This window comes from Gymnoscopelus braueri (assembly GCF_963280865.1).
Source record: "Gymnoscopelus braueri genome assembly, chromosome: 8".
NCBI lineage: Eukaryota > Metazoa > Chordata > Actinopteri > Myctophiformes > Myctophidae > Gymnoscopelus > Gymnoscopelus braueri.
In genome coordinates, this window is record NC_137609.1 from 42,166,307 (window position 1) to 42,184,633 (window position 18,327).

Here is an 18,327-nt window from a genome sequence, read left to right on the forward strand (position 1 = left end):
TCTTATTCCAAGATAATGTTTCAGTCTAGTTATGCTCTAAAGGTGCATACTGTAATGGTGGATACTTATGCAAAGCATGTTTGAGTGCATACATTTCTGCATACAGCTCTGTTCTCACTAAAGTGAGAACAGAGCCAGCAACTGCAGTGCTCTGCTCCACCCATTACTCTATAATAGCTATAAAAGCAATGTCCAAGGCAGTACTCATATTCTTAGGCTTTATACTTCATCGCACAACCCTGATGCTTGACAAAGATGATGTATTTTCAGCTGAAAAAAGTGTCCGTGTGACTCACGTCTTCAGATGTAATCAAAGTGTTATACCCGTTTCTGGTTGAGAACAGGAGCCCAGTCAATCGTTGGTATCAGTGACCAGTGAATGATAGCGCCGTCATAGATATCCCGGTAGAAGGCGCAGTCTTTAAAATAGCGCTCAAGGCGATGGACGAGGCTATGGTCAACAGAAGATCATAATAGATGAAACAATCTAGAACACCAGTATCTTTATGCAGTGGGCGTAGTGAATGAAAATGGATGCTTTTCACAGCGGGCATTTTGACTGCTGAAGGTGCATTTGTTTTGATTAAATTCACGATCCACTCACTCGCTCACTATCTCAGAGTCCTGAGGGTGCTTCGTCACCATCGAGGAAGAGGGACAGCAGCAAGCTCTCTGAGGATTCCATCTTGCCTGCTATCTCATCCTTGTGCTCGAAGGGCTGCTCCTTCTTTTTATGCACTGCATCCTAGAGTAAGGAATTAAAAGTATAATCATTAGAGACGGCTGAAATGTAAGTAATACATAACGGTGTCATGCACTAAAGTGCTGCGTGCGTGCGTGCGTGCGTGCGAGTGTGTCATTCTCACCACAGCCAGAAGTTCCTCTGCACGGAGGATATGTTTCTCGAATTCGTCATAATATTTTTGCATCCGTGGTATTAGCAAGGCCAAGCTGCTGGCTTTGGACCTGCAGGGCAAATGACAGGTGTCAATGGGTTAGAGAGAGAGAGAGGTAGACATCTAAGCTAAAGTTGGGGTGTCAGTGGGGTGTCAGTGGGGCGCTGCAGGCGTAAAGTTCCCGCCCACCACCACAGAGATTTGAATCCTCTGCTGTGCTGCAGTGTTCATTTCTTTGATTTAAGTGTTTCCAGTTCCAATCTGCTGTAAGAACCAGTCAAATGAAGCTATGGGAAAATGAACCGGCTGCTTGCAGAGCCACGCATGCGGCCTAAAGCAAGTATGAATGTAAAAAAACTTTTTTGAGAGATATCATGTTGATGATTCCCTACAAGCCCTATATTTAGGAGCATTTATGATCTAACTTGCCAAAGGGTTTTAGAGGATGACCTATAGGGTCAGCGTGAGTGTGGATCATTCTCCATTGAAGCCACACCCTGAAGGTTCCAAACACGCTTGTCATTCCACAACGACCGCACTCTCTCTGACTGTCTGCATTGTTCTCTGTCAATGCAGCAAAAGGGTACATTTATGATTTCTGTTTTACAACTTACAGTGTTATACTTTGTCGTATTATCGGGTCACTCGCCGAAAACAACAGATTGTCAACATAAATAGATGGTACATTGTGCTTTAGTCACATAAACTACAACCTTTAGTTTAAATGTTATGATAAAACTCTTTCAGAACATGGATAGTGAGTTGAGGTCAGAATGCTTCTTCTCTTTTGAAGATCATATTCTATTTTTATTTTTATTTGTAAGCACATTTTCTCCCCACAAATGTATTTGATACATCTATACATGCCATGCAGACCTGCATCCAATGAGGACAAGGGTTGTTGATAAATGGCAGGTATCCTGGAGCTATTTCTTCAAAAGCACTGTTTTCACTGTCCTGTCGCTGACACCTTTTTAATTTATCTTTTCTTCAAAGGTCACAGAAAAGTACTTGACCTTTTTTATGTCTTTCACCTTTGACAAAATTCTGATGTTGAGTGTAACTAATTAATTGCAGTCATATACAGTACACTAAACCTGCGATTGCAGTAAACAAAATAATATTTGCAGTGTATACCATGGCGTGTATATATGTCAATTCAAGTATATAGATTTACTGTGACAAATAAACCCAACTTCATACTGTTTGATATCACAGCCATGGAATGCGGTGGAACACACACACCAGTGTTGCGGGTAACCAAATTGCAGTAACAGGTAATATAACGTGTTACAGAAACGCCAATCAGTAATAAATTAGAATTACTATTATAATTAGCCAAGTTACTTGCCGCGTTACCGACCAGGGTCCCATCGTCCCATTTTGAACCAATAGAGTCTGACGTAATTTACACATCCTACCTGGTTCGCGGTTTTACACCCCCGTTCTGAATCCCCATAGACGTCTTTAATATCGCGTCAAATAAGAACTGTGTTCCAAAAATAAACAAATGATCCCGGCGGTTTGACTCTTATGGATATGAAGCCTCAACTGACGGTGAGAAAACGATAATGTTACTTCCGCCGAATTAGTAAAATTTTCGCCAGAAACAGACTGTATCAAATATAAGTGACTGACTATCATAAACGATACAGAACCTCCTCCCTGACAATATCGCAGAGACAGTTTGTTTATTTTTGGACCACAATTCTTATATGAGACGATTCTATGATGACCCAATGTTATTCTCCATAGAGAAATTACTTTACGAACCAGGGGATGAACGAGTGACGTCAGGACTTCTGTACTCTATATGGGACGCAATTTGTTTAGTATTTTCATAAACATCCCCCCCTGTCCATCAACACTGAATTTAACAGTAGGCCAAATGAAAATAATAAAACACAAGGAGAAGGCCGGTAAGTTTGTCGTAGGACCCAGGTTGGACCTCCTGTGCCATTATGTTCAGTCTGCACTCTGTGCTGCTGCCCGCACTGTCGAGTGGAAACGATAAACGGAAGACTCACCCCAAAACACGTCACCCCCATTTCTTTCGCAGACAAGCGGTTCTTGTATTTGTATTATTTTTTTAGGATAAGGTTAGAAATATAGTTTTACTGAGGTTAAGTTTAGGAATAAGGTTAGGTTTTGGCATTGTTTTACTGAGGTAACGTTTAAGGTCCTTACACACCGGGGCGATTTTTTTCAAGCGAATAATTCCTTTTTTTATTTAAAACCTTATAAAGTCAATGCAAGCTTCCACACCAGTTTAGCGGAGCGAAAAAAATAGTCTTTTAATTATTCGGAACGAGTCCGAATTTTGCGTATATTCGCAGGTGTGTAAACGCCTTTAGGAATAAGGTTAGGTTTAGTTTAGGCATAGTTTACTGAGGTTACGTTTAGGAATACCAGGTGAATACCGCCGGATTTGCCCCGGGGCGATTGTGTTTTGGGGCGAGCGTTTTGGTATTCACACTGCACGCCTGGGTATTTGGAACGATGATACATGTAGCTTAGTAACTTCTTACTCCACCACATCTCCACAGCTGAAGAGAAAACGCATGCTAAAGTTAATGTGTTAACGGCACAACACATGGTGGTCTGTCTGATCAAACAGCATGCCCAAAACAACAGCAAACAGTCCCGTAACGTCACGTCAGAAACACAGAACACCCCAGCAGCAGTGTCACACACTGGCTACCCCAAGCATCTCCCAATCGGAACATCTTGTTCTAAATCTGATCAAAACGGCATTTGGGTAAAAAGTTACTGAAAAGTAATAAGTAATTTAATATACTGTATTACTCTTGCTCAGACAGTTCTCTCTCTCTCCCCCTCCCCCTCCCCCCTCTCCCTCTCCCTCTCCCCCTCTCTCTACCCCTCTCTCTACCCCTCTCTCTACCCCTCCCTTATACCCAAGACTAAATCTCTGTTAGTTGTCCACAGCAGTGAAAGGCCTAAGTAGTGGTGGAAAAAGTTATATATTTTTTGCTTAAGTAAAAGTATCAATACTGCAATGTAACAGAGTATTTCTACATTGCAGTATTGATACTTTTGCTTAAGTTAAAAAAAACATTTTTAGAAAAAGTACTTTTTCCATCACTGCGTATAGGCCTTTCACTGCTGTGGACAGCTAACGAAGATTTGGTCTCGGGTAGAGGCCGAGAATTTGCTCAAGTACTGTACTCATGTACAAATTTGAGGTATTTTTACTTTAGTGGAGTATTGGAGTTATAGATTTAGATTATTACAAAACATACATTAACCCCTTCAGCCCTATATACAGCCCTATAAACTAAAGTTTTCAAATAATTGTAGTGGAGTAAAAAGTGCAATATTTGCCTTTGAGATGTAGTGGAGTAGAAGCAAATGTATTGAAAATTGGAAATACTCCACTAAAGTAAAAATAGCTCAAATGTGTACTTAAGTACAGTACTTGAATAAATGTACTTAGTTACTTTCCACCACTGTCTGTGGGTCTTTGTCCATTTTTCACATGTATGAATTGAATGGTTTAATAGGCCTATACCCAAGACTAAATCTTCATTAGCAGTGAAAGGCCTACGCAGTGGTGGAAAAAGTACTACATTTTACAAGTGTAAAAGTATCAATACTGCAATGTACAAACACTCTGTTACAAGTAAAAGTCCGGAATTAAAAATGTACTTTATTAAAAGTACAAAAGTATTGGTATCAAATTGTAATTAAAGTACCAAAAGTAGAAAGTAGATACTCATAATGCAAAATGTCCCATTTTAGTCTAGATGGAAAGTGGGGTCCACACGCATGGATTTTTTTCCACCACTTGGCTTTTCTTCATCCTTGAAGTGTGTATTTTAGATTCTGCCAGGTAACAGGCTGAAATAATGTCCCACCCTTTTATTACACATATCCTGAACCCAAACCTGAAAATGAAAGAAATAGAAAAGACCACAACTTTTGAAGTACACAACCAGAAACAAATAAATACAAAAATCCCACATAATTTGCACCCACGGAATTAAAGTGGTTATTAATATTCTAGCACATCTTGACTCTAGGCTACAGGACAAAAACGGCACCAAAAAAACAGAGCCAAACTGATCACATATAGATTTCAAAAACAAAAAAAAGGTATGGAATGCCCTTCTACAGGTCTTGAGAGCTGGGACGAAAAAAGGTCAACCTCTGTGGAAAATTTTAAGAACCACTTACATTTGTGGAATGTCTTAGATTTTAGTTTGTTTTTGTTGTTTTTAAGCTGGGAGAGGCAGAAAACTTCCCCTGCGGGACGAAAAAAGGTCAAAAACTAAAATGCCCTTTCACAGGTCAGAGAGCTGCAGCCTCTGTGGACATTTTTAAGAACCACTTGTGGAATGTCCTGATAGTTGAAAGTTCTCTCTAGGTCGAGATTCTAAGAGCCACAAAGTAAGCCTTCATAGCCTACTGGGAATGCAGGGATGCACACATGTGTGTACACACACACACACACACACACACACACACTTATTTCAGCTTGGTACCAGGCAGATAATAACCACTTTATTCCTTGGGTCCAAATTGTATGAGATTTATTTTACCTTGTTTGTCTTGTTTACCTTGTTGTTTTCTTCAAAAGTTAAGCTTTTTTCTATTCCTTCCATTTTCAGGTTTGGGTTCAGGATATGTGTAATAACAGGTTAAAAATGAACCCCATGGGACATTATTTCAGCCTGTTACCTGGCAGAATTTTGAAATACACACTTCAAGGATGAAGAAAAACCAGGTGGTGGAAAAAAATCCACCCTATGCGTGTGGACCCCACTTTCCATCTAGACTATTTCACAAGTTTTCAAAAGTATAAAATGTATACAAAGCTTTTGAAAATAGCAGATCTGCAAGCTCACAATGCATTGCATCGCGACACATTGTGAGCTTGTAGACAGGCTATTTTCATATGGCCAAATAATTTTTCAAGCTTTTGAAACCTTTATTAAGTTGGGAGTATTGGCAGTAAACTGATTCCATACCTCTCTGCCGTCTCCTCTGCTGCCCGTTGCCTTGCCTAGCGGTCTGCTGCTGCACATGAAGTTTTGCAATCCCACTGCATCCCCGGCATCCTCCTGTAGACTCTGTTTCTAGATTCCCCTTGGGGGTCTTAATTAATTCCCTGTAATTCTATTTGGCATGTAACTTAACTAAAATGTTCATGCTTAGAGGAAATGAATGGAGACAGAGCCCTGACGCTAAACTATGCTTCATATATCTATGCTCAATTATGCTCAATAAAAATATATTCTAAATTCAATCTAAGAGTTGTCTGACTGAACTACAGTGCATGACCACTATCCTACTCCTAGCCATGAGCTCAAGCAATAAACCATCTTTGAAATACTGTAGTTGTCAAGGCAGGCAGTGAACCCAGATGCAGACAAAGACCAAGGAAACGTTGAATGCAAACTTAAAGTGGAATTTAATGAAGTAAAAAATAACAGGCTTCAAAAACTATCAAGCCTCAGGAGGCATCAAAGGTATAACTTAAACAAGTCCAAAAAAATAACTGAGGTCCAAAGCTTCTCAAGCTGAATAATACCAATGTCCTCCTGGTAGTCAGACCTCAGGCCTCGTCTTCAAAAGGTTGGAGCTGCGTGGGGAGGCAGTCAGGCTGGCTGAGGGAAGAGACCAAGAACTAGCGAAGGCCACAAAAGGAACAGGTTCTCAAACCAAAGATCTGCAGAGCCGGAGTATTACAACTGACCTAGTACTGAGAGCACAGACGTGTGCACTAGCTGAAGGAAAGATTATCACAAAGCACAGTGTGCTGCCACAGCCAGGTATTTGTAGCCAGCCAGGTGATTGCCGGATAGAGAACAGCCAGGTAACTGCCAGGACACACCTCCCCACTTGTGGAATGCAGCTCCAACCTAATAGAACATAGAAATAGAAGAGTCAGAACAGACAGCACAGTCAAACTGCCATGACAGTAGTGTCTCTGACTGACTCCATCTGGGATTGTGGATCAATCAGCTTCCGGATTGGTCCTGAATTCTTCAACAGTATCTGCGTGCATGTCTGTGAAATCGTTCTCCTTTGTATTTTAATGTGCCAGGTTTTGAACGGTTCTCGCAGACTCGCACTGTCTCTGCCTGCGTGCCAGCGTGTGTGTGAGGGTTTACATAAACAAGGTGTAAATCACCTGGAAAGGCGACAAGCATGGTTAGGCCGAAATCAATAGAGCTTTGTAGAGCTTTGATTTCTTGGCTGCAAATCAACACACACACTCTCTCTATCTCTCTCTCTCTCTCTCTCTCTCACACACACACACACACACACACACACACACACACACACACACACACACACACACACACACACACACACACACACACACACACACACACACACACACACACACACACACACACACACGTGCAAGCGTGTTACGTGTAATATATACCAAGTACCAACACACTGTACGTACGTACATACACATACAGTGTGTGTGTGTGTGTGTGTGTGTGTGTGTGTGTGTGTGTGTGTGTGTGTGTGTGTGTGTGTGTGTGTGTGTGTGTGTGTGTGTGTGTGTGTGTGTACATGGCATGTGCATGAAATTGTCTTAATCCCTGTTTTTGAATGAATCTTGCTGAGACACGCACGTCGCACATGTATGAAATATTTGTACAGAAGTTTGTCTAAGTGTGCTTTACCGTGAGATAATATCACCTCTCAGCGTTATTGAATTAATACGCTGGCTATAAATTCCACTGATTGAAGATGTCACCATTGAGACCACGAGAAAGCAGGCAGTTGATTAGAGATTCATTCCGACACCCACCAGCTTCATTTTCATTTTCCTACAGTCAATAATATCTTCCTTTTATAGTGGCTTATTAGACTGGCCCCTTAAGCTATACTAGAGATCTGAGCCAGTGTGAGTAATGGGTAGCTGCAGACAAACACGGCCCACTGTGTAGGCGTGTCGACACAAATGGGACACAAGTAGGCGGGTTGACACAGACTGCATGTGGAAACCATGTGCAATTCTGAAATAGATTAGAACTGATTCCCGCCACTGTCTCTATGCAACTCGGACGGCACCGAGTCGACGGCACGGCCATCGTACCACTTGACATGGGCACTCGCTCGGCTGATGCCTTGCTCGGGTGCGCTCACGGGGCTCAAGTCAGCTTTACGCCCATTTGTATGTGTGTCGGCAATGCATGCCCATTTTGTACATGTGTCAACGCACCCACACTCCTGTGCCATGTTTGACTGCTGCTTCCTATACTTGCCCACAGTGCGCGACCTCCGACATGCAGACACAGCTGTACTGATGGTTCAAATTTGGCATGGCTTGAGACCAGTGGTGTAAAGTAACTAAGTACATTTACTCAAGTACTGTACTTAAGTACAATTTTGAGGTATTTATTGAGGTACTTTACTTGAAATTTTTCAATTTTCAGTACTTTTACTTCTACTCCACTACATCACAGAGGCAAATATTGTACTTTTTCTCCACTACAATTATTTGAAGACTTTAGTTACTAGTTACTTTGTAGATTTGGATTATTATTACAAAACACACATCAACCAATTCAGCCCTATAGACATTTCGGCCATTTGAAAATAGCTGATCTACAAGCTCACAATGCGTCGCGATGCGACGCATTGTGAGCTTGTAGATCAGCTATTTTCAAAAGATTTGTACACATTTGAAACCTTGTGAAATGGGACCTTCTTCATAATGAGTACTTTCTACTTTGGTACTTTAAAGGTATCATGACATTCATTTTCACTTTTTTTATTTTCAATGTTTTATTTGGGGTTTTATGACCTCAATTACACCCAAAAAAACTGAACTTAAAACATTCAGAGGATTTTCTGTGGTCTGGGGTTTTCTGAATAATTAGGCTGAAAAGTAATCTGAGCTTGGCCCTTCGACAGTGAGGTCACTGTCGAATAATCCCGCCCACTCTCCTCCTCGCCCCTCCCCTCCCCTATCCTTTCCTTTGGGGGGGGCGGAGCAGAGGCGATGATTGACAGGCAAAATCCCTCACCAGCGACACCCGCAGGCAAAGATTTCTTTTTTCATTGCAGTTGAAAAGGCTTTAGAAATGTGAGAGAAAAACACCTGCCATTGATCACTGGAATGGAATTTTCACTTAAAACTTTTTGTACACTTTTGAAGGACCAGGACAAAGACTTTGAATGTGGTGTAAAAGTGAATGTCATTAAACCTTTAAGTACATTTTGATACCAATAATTTTGTACTTTTCAAGTAAATTCAGAATTTCTGACTTTTACTTGTAACAGAGTATTTCTACATTGCAGTATTGATACTTTTACTTAAATACAAAATTAGAGTACGTTTTCCACCGCTGCTTGAGACCAGGAATTGATGGGCTTTTACTCTCTTGGCCCCTTATCCTCCTATAATTTGACAAACCTCTGTCATGGTGTCATGGTGTCATGGTTGGTGAGGCCAAAGTTGCTCTGCCCGGTTCTCCTCAGCGGCTGGAGCAATTGATCCGAAATTGCACACAGCCATTGACCATTACCATGTGCACCTAACAGCGAAGCCCGTTTCTGTTTATTAGCGTTTTTGTGTAAAACACTGTCGCCATGGTTACGGGGCTGCCTCCCGGGTTGCCAGATCATGTGCGCATATCCCCCCACGGATGCGTTGACCGGGTATGGACTAGTATTAAGAATGAATCATCTGAGGAACTAATGCTTTTTTCAGACTGCAGGCAAATCCTATTTGTTTCTCACGTCTGGTCTTCAGTAATGACTGTCCACACTGTTATTTGCAAGTGATCAGATTCAGATTGGATTTGTGACATCGAGACATTATACACAAATCACTATATCTACACTGGTTGTGCTGTGGTTATGATATAACAACTTTGGCTGAGTAATACTTACCGTAATATACTCTTATTATGGTGTCTATGATCTACCTCACAACGTGTCACACTGCAATGGGTTGTGAGCTGTTTTGCTATATCCGGCGAGCGACACCATAAAGTAGGCTATAAATCAGGCTTCAGTGTCCAGAGTGAGACTTTGAATATAATTTCAAACCACATAGGAATGTGGTTCAAATCTGATTTGTGAAAATCAGTTTTGTGTTTGTTTGCTGTTCAAACTGATTCCAAACAATCACCACCACCAGAATCCCCCTCCCTCTCTCTCTCTCTCTCTCTCTCTCTCTCTCTCTCTCTCTCTCTCTCTCTCTCTCTCTCTCTCTCTCTCTCTCTCTCTCTCTCTCTCTCTCTCTCTCTCTCTCTCTGACACCCCTGCTTTGTTTCTTCTCTTGGTTAACTCTGATATATCTTCCATCTGCTGTGCTAAGCCAAGCAAGTTTATTTTATTCTGTGGTTGATTGTGCAGGTAAATGGGTGAGACACCTCTGCACTGGTGGCAGTGGAGGTGGCATGTCTGTGTGTCTGGGTGTTTGTGCACGTGTGTATGTGTATGTGATGAGGGAGGGATGGGGGGGGGGGGGCAGTAGTCGGGGAGGTTGAAGGACACCAATCTTTTGGAAGGGCAGAAAGATATGGAATTCAAAAGCGAGATATAGCATGTAAACAGTGGAGTCTGATTGGAGGAGGCCCTTCTGAGCTCTCAGGGTTTAATAAATCATTTTCTCTATCTCACACACGCACGCACACGCACGCACGCACGCGCACACGCGCACGCACACACACACACACACACACACACACACACACACACACACACACACACACACACACACACACACACACACACACACACACACACACACACACACAAGCAAACCAACAGAGACTCTCATGGACATGTACATACTCTCAGTCACACATGCACTTGAAAGTAACAATGCATCAACGGAAAAGGAAAGGAAAAGGGCATCAACAATGATAAATGAAAGTATTAATAATATGATTTATGCTACATGAATTATGCATACAATAATTTATCCGACACACAATTTTTACACACAGCCAAAAACACTGAACAACTGAACTTCCAGTTCCAAGGTAGGATTATATACATATGTGTGTGTGTGTGTGTGTGTGTGTGTGTGTGTGTGTGTGTGTGTGTGTGTGTGTGTGTGTGTGTGTGTGTGTGTGTGTGTGTGTGTGTGTGTGTGTGTGTGTGTGTGTGTACCGTATATATATATATACACTTATATACTATAGCGCTCGCTTTGAGGCGAAAAACCGTCCTGTCCTGGCACCGGTGGCCGGGTGGGTTTTTCACTCGACGCCGGGGGCAGACGGGCCCCGAACGGTTTTCACAACCCCGGATTTCCGCTTCCGCACCGATGACATCACTCGCCGCAAACGGCCGACCGTTTCTTTTTGTTTTTATTCTGACGGTCACGGCCGTCGGCGGAGTGCACTCGAAGCCTCGAAACTTTTTTCGATCATACTGGTTTCGCGTTTGTACTGTTACTGTAACATATATATATATATAGGCCTATATATATACACACAGTATACACACGTCACATACCTATATAATGTATAGACCCACACACTTTATATCCTACTATAAAATGGAGAGAAACCTCTGTCATCTGTCCTCATCGATGATTTTTCACATTTTGTCCTAAATGTGTGAACTCTTAAAGTAATACTAGGTAACGTTTTCAACAAAACTAAAGTTAAATTGTATATCTTTTGCGAGTGGCAAAAGTTTCACAACACCCACTCCGTGAATTTCACCCCCGGAAGCCTTTTATTTATATATTTTCTATTGAACGTGTACGGGGGGGACTTTCCCAGGAAAATGACGTTCCTGGCCAACGTCATGACGTCGTGGCCGACGTCCTCAGGAACTACCGCAACGGTTTCCTGTTTGGCCAGGAACTACCGCGCTATTAACAAAAAGGAACCTCACGCTGATTTTAAGATAATGTAGGATTGGGAGATCGAAAAAGAACAGAAAAAGAAAGCACAGCTCATGGTAACTAATGCTCCACTGGCTAAGAGAAACGATCCGTAGATAGTATAAAACAATTAAAAGATCGCTTTTTGAAACGCTTCCGGCTTCCGGTGAAAACGAATGGAATTCTGGGTAATCGAGGACTAGGGAAATTGTATGCAGTGACGGTAGTGACCAGCAGAGGTTGCTAAAAATCGTTATTTGTGATTTTGCATTGTACAACTTTAAGATGGAGTGAAAACTGTCAATCATTCTGTCATTCTGTCCAATGATTTTTCACTTTTTGTCCCAAATGTGTGAACTCTGTCCTCAGTGCATTTTTCTTCTCGGTGGTTTGGCCGAACGATCTGAAATTGAGTGTGCATTGACCATTGGCATATGCAGGGACAGACGAAGCTGATTCATTACTTTTCCCAAATGTAAGCTGTTTATTAGCATTTTTTTGCTATAAGGGCTATGGTAGCCTATCTGTAGTCATGGTCGTGGTGCCATAGACCAGAAGGACAGCCATACTGTGGTTTGTTGGTCATTTGTCAGGGAGACTGTGGAAGGGGTGTGTGATTTGGGCTTTGCTGTTCCATTTTTAATTGATCGGCAGGTGTTTCCAATGGCCTAGTTTTGCTCTCCTCTTTATTGTAGTGTCCCTGGACACACAAACAGTGAGAACTCCAGCAGAGAGATACTGTATAGAGTTAGCTCGTGGTGCTCAGTTATATTAAGTTGATTTAAACCCATAGCAAACAGCAGACCCAGCAAGGCTGGTGTATATCTCTTGGAACACCGATATAGTCCTGTGTTATTGTGCCTGTATGTGTGTATGGTCAATAAAGCATAGAAACTTTAATTACGAAACGGTCTCGGCAAGAAACTCCGGTAGCACTTATTAGCATGCGACAGTGACATAACGACCATTCCGGGACCTACACGTACTGTATCTCATGCATATTTTCTCCTCAGTGGGTTGGTCAATTGATCTGAAAGTGTACATGTGCATTGTCCATTAGCATAATAATTCCTCACATGCACAAGTTATGTATCATATCTCAGCTGTCCGGCAGAAACCAGCTAACTTCAAAATGTTCATTTTTCAGGAAATGAAAAAAAGTGTAGTTAGGAGTTTTTGTTCATCATTGATAAGAACTGCTGAATGAACCTCCAAGCTCACAATGAGGTTGGAGGTCAAAGGGGGTGGAGCCTGGAGTCAGCTAAACCAGCTAACGCCGGTGGACTTTGCTGGTTTAGCAGAAAATGTGAGGATCCAATGGAGTTAGCTGGTTTTGTCAGAAGCGCTTTTGAATGCTTTTCATTGGTTCAATATTTTTTTTACCAACACACAGACGTAAAGGGTGTTCAATGGCCCTGATTTATGGAAAAAAAATACAAAAGCGTCAAAATGGAGTTAGCTGGTTTCTGCCGGACAGCAACACTGTACAGTACATCATACATAAAGGGCTGTAAAGGTGTAAAGGGTTTTCCAGTGTAATCACTGTGTGTGTGTGTGTGTGTGTGTGTGTGTGTGTGTGTGTGTGTGTGTGTGTGTGTGTGTTGTGTGTGTGTGTGTGTGTGTGTGCGTGTGCGTGTGCGACCACCCTACAGTTTGACATGCAGCAGCTGTCTCTGGATGAACTGAAGCAGGTGCTGTTTCACGCCTTCCGAGACCACCTCACGATGAAGGACATCGAGAACATCATCATCACCGAGGAGGAGAGCCTCAACACCTCAGGGAACTGCCCTGAGTATGAGGGAGGTGAGAGAGAGAGAGAGAGAGAGAGAGAGAGAGAGAGAGCAGTGGCGGAAAAAGTACTCAGATGTTTGACTTAAGTAAAAGTAACAATACCGCAATATAAAAATACTCTGTTACAAGTAAAAGTCAGGGCATTTAGAGCTATTTTTGAAAATAGCAGATCTACAAGCTCACAATGCGTCGCATCGCGACGCGTTGTGAGCTTGTGGATCGGATATTTTCAAATAGCCTATGTATAAAATAGGGCTGAAGTGGTTAATATGTATTTTATAATGTAATAATTTACATCTGCAAAGTAACTAACTAATAACTAAAGTTTTCAAATAATTGTAGTGGAGTAAAAGTACAATATTTGCCTCTGAGATGCAATGGAGTGGAAGAAAAAGTACTGAAAACTGGAAATACTCCAGTAAAGTAAAAATTCCTCAAAATTGTAGTACAATTGAAGTACAGTACTTGAGTAAATGTACTTAGTTACTTTCCACCACTGGTGCGTAGAGCAGGTGTGTTGTCAGTCGGTGGCATTTGAGTTGGAAACAGAGAGAGAGAAGGAAATGGAGAAAGAAGAGGAGGAGTGTCATGCCTAATTTATACTCTCTAGTACATCACCATGTCAAAAATAACTAGCATCACTGAACAGGAGTATAAATTATTAAGTACAGTTTCTCAACCAGACCACGCACAACTACAGGTGGTCCATGAGAAAATGTTGTATACTATACTATACTATACATATCGTACCTTTGTTATATGTATCAAAAATATATTTAAATGATGTCATAAGTCAATAGTGAAAATAGCCAATCTACAATATTTTTGGTTTGGTTAATGTGGTTAACATGCCTTTTTTTTAATTAAATTGTTAAATTGTGATATTATTAAACATAAATATCGGACAGTACATTTCCAAAAATGTCACTGGCGATAAAAATTAAGGATCAGAGGGAGGATGTCAAATGCAGAGTCATGGACCCCCCCCATCCCCCCATCCCCCCAGCAAATCCAACCCTGCTTAGCATCACTGCAGCCAGTTTGTAAAAGTACTACTTTGTAAGGCACTGCACAGTAAAATCCTCAGTGTTCATCCAACTCTATAAGGTGCATCAATGCTCCATTTGTAGGGTTGGGTGTGGGGGGTGTAAAATTATAATCTTTCCCCAGTAAGAAGAAAAGAAAATAATGATGACATTTTCTGCAATTGGACATACTGTACGGTATATTCAAAGACTGTGGTGGATGATTTTAAAACTTAATTAAATCCCCCCCCGCCCCTGTTTCAGTGGGCATGACGCCACTATCTAGCAAAGTGTAAACGCAGCAAAGACACATTATAGATGGAGAGAAATCAGATCGTTCAGACCATATCCAGAGGTGGTTTTAGAGATCAGATTTCAATCATGCATTTCAGTGAATTTACACTTTGGTGTCTAAGTGGTTAAATAGAATCAGATGGTCGTCCCTCGAGATGCATTTTCACGCTAACTATAGGAATAGTGTTAATTTAAGTTTGAGATTTAAATCAACCCTGAGGATTTTGCTTTGTAGCCGTATAACTGACATATACCGTATGGTGTGAGGGACAGCTCAGAGCTTTGGAAGATAAATGTCAGAGGAGGGGGATTGGAGGAAGCAGAGAACGAGGAGGCTTCAAAGAACTGCTGGCGTGGCACTTTATTGTCAAAGTTTCTCATGGTAACTGAAGGGCGAGCGCTGTAGTTAGCGCGGTGAAGAGAAAGGCTCAAACAGAAAGATATGAAGGGAGATGGGGGGAGTGGGGGAGCGGGGAGGGCGGTGGCTGTTAGGAAAGGTGTTCAGCTATTGTTTGTTCCTGTCGCGTCCTGGGGGACTCCTGTGCCTTTCACAAAGCCTCTCAGACCCATGACTCAGAACCAAGCTTATAATAGTTTGGGATTTTTCATTTTAGTTTAGTTTTAGTTCGTAGTTAGTTTTAGTTCGTTCTTTTTCTAATTCAGTTAGTTTTAATCAGTTTTTAGAGCGGATTTGCTCGTTTTTTATTAGTTTTTATTTTTGAAAATGCTTATAGTTTTAGTCAGTTTTTATTAGTTTTACGCTTGATTGAAAAGGTAAGTATTGTGTAATAAAAACTTAACAAAATATAACATTTAAATTTGTATTCAGTTACAGATGAACCATCAACCATCCACAAACGAAAACTATGGGCATTGTGTCTATCATTTTTGTTAATTTTAGTTTCCGTTATTTCGTTAGTTTTCGTTAACTATAATAACCTTGCTCAGAACTCGGTTGATTTGTTGATGCTGTACAATATGGATCTCTTAACAAACTAAAGACAGCAAAGCTGTCACTGAGGAAACTTTTCTGTTGTTGCTCTCGCCACGAAGCCTATTTGAAGCACAATGCTGAAGCGTTTGAACTTGGCTTGCACTTGGCAGGGTGTTCCAACAAACACAGTTGGCCGTGTTTGCAGGAGAGAAGCCAGATGGGGAGTGTGTTCCTGGTCGCTGCACCAGCGACCAGTGAAGATCCTCACTGCATGGCAGGTGAAAAGAATGTGTATCAGAGGAGGCACATTGTTTCAATACCGTCCCCAAGACCACCCAGTCCGAAGACCAGCCAGTAGGGGTCATCAGAGACAAGACTACCACCGGTTTTCACTTCCAAGGCGTCACATTTTGCCGATCTGTCAGTAGCCCTGAAACTTAAAGTTTTGACATGACGGGACGCCTTGAAAGTGCAAGTTTTGACGTGACGGGATGCCATGGCGACGTCGCATGTTGAAAAAACTATGCCTTAACCTAACCCCAAACCCGAACCCTAACCTCACAAAAATATACCTAAACCTAAGCCTAATCTTGACCCTAACCCGAACCTCACAAAAATATGCCTAAACCTAACCTTAATCCTAACCCTAACCTCACAAAAACTATGCGGAGAGAGAGATTTTTTTTATTTTATCGTATCCACAGTGGGATTCGATTATGGAAGTTATTGATTAAGTTATTAGCCAAGCGATACTACCAGGTAAACCACAGAGGCAGCTGCTTAAACCTTCTATTCGAGTAGTATTTGAAGCTGACACATTAGGGAGTGAAAATGAGCTGCAATAACTGACGCCTATCTGTGAGAATGTGTTGAGACTACACACGTGTGTGGGGAAATCAGGACTACATTGGGAGAATAGGGGGACATTTATAATGTAGTCCTCACAGATCAAACAGTAGGCTACAATAGGTCCCACTTAATCTCCCTTGGCTGCATGGTAGATTTCAGGAAAACACCTGACACCTTGACATTTTATTTCCTCTGACCTCTCTCCTCTCCTCTCCTCTCCTCTCCTCTCCTCTCCTCTCCTCTCCTCTCCTCTCCTCTCCTCTCCTCTCCTCTCCTCTCCTCTCCTCTCCTCAGTCCATCCTAAAAAGAAGAACCGACAGACGTGCGTGAGGAAGAGTCTGATCTGTGCTTTCGCCATGGCTTTCATCATCAGTGTCATGCTGATCGCAGCCAATCAGATGCTGCGGAACGGCATGGAGTAAGCAACCCACTGTGAGCCCCCGGGGGATTGGCCAGAGCAGCCATGGCCCCACATCCTTGTCTTTGCAGCCAAAGCTGGACACAGCCACAAACCTGGGCACTTGTCAAACAACAATCACTTTGTGTGTTTTTTTTTATAAAAGTTTAATTTGATGATATTATGGAAGCAGACAATGCAAGTTGAATGGAAGATATTAGGGATTTTTTCTTTTCTTTTCCGTGGTGATGCCACATAGAGATAATGGACTTACTGACCGTGGCGTGAAATGGACTGCAAAAGCAATGTCTTTTTTTTATAAATCACAGAGGGTAATTCTTTTGCAGACCAAGACCACCCTTTAAAATTGATTTTGTAATTACCTAAAAAAAAAAAAATCTTTATAACATGAATCAGGTGCTTTGAGCCATTCCTAATTTTAGACATGGACAATGGCTATCATGGACAACTACCAGGAAAGACACTTTCCAAACTGAATGAGGGCACTGAATGTTGTATACATTTACATGTGCAAACCACTTGAACCCTAGCGTCCCTATAGACACTTAGGGCTGTCACGATTACAAATTTCGTTGACGATCAATTGTCACACAAATAATTGCGAATAACGATTGAATTGTGTTTTTGGCGTTGAACATTAGAGCGTATGAATAAAAACGTAATTTATGTTTGCCTTCTAGGCTTTGGAATCGAAAATTGCACTGGGCAGATATGACAAATAACTTAAATATTTGTAATGTCTAATATATTTAAGACATTACTGACATATTTAATAATTTTATACTTTCAAACAATGTGAAAATAGCAGAAATAGCTGATCGACAAGCTTACAACGCGCTTGTAGATCAGCTATTTCTGCTATTTTTGGAAAATGTTTGAAAATGTATGAATTTTTTTTTACATTTGGAAACGATTATGACGATTATGTAAAACAATTTCGATTATCTCAAATAATTTCGATAAGACGATTATGTAATAATTGTGACAGGCCTAGGGACGCTATAGGGTCACAATGTTGACGCATTGTGGGCTTGTACATTGGTTATTGTTTATTACACCAAAGGGATTTGGTGTAGATTGTAGAGGAACATTCTAGTGGATCTATAGTATAGAACCCCTGGAGGACCCCAGTCCACTGAGTACTGTAGGCTATATAGGGTTAAAGTGGTTAAAAAGAAAACTTACTGTATATTCTTATGTATAATGTCATGTACTGACACTGCCCATTTTTTGTGAAACCTCTGCTTCTTTGGCTTAATTTCTCTCTGTGTATATACTGCCCT

General features: G+C 41.4%; 1 protein-coding gene across 1 annotated transcript in view; it reads left to right on the top strand.

Annotated features, from left to right (window-relative positions):
- Positions 1–17,048, top strand: part of caln2 (calneuron 2) — a gene marked incomplete at both ends in the record, with an annotated part of 63,380 nt that extends 46,332 nt beyond the window's left edge. The window contains 2 exons of the mRNA XM_080435717.1: positions 13,386–13,536; positions 16,921–17,048. Of these exons, the coding sequence (XP_080291843.1) occupies positions 13,386–13,536; positions 16,921–17,048 (279 nt within the window). The remainder of the gene's footprint in view (positions 1–13,385; positions 13,537–16,920) is intronic.
- Positions 17,049–18,327: the final 1,279 nt, after the last annotated feature.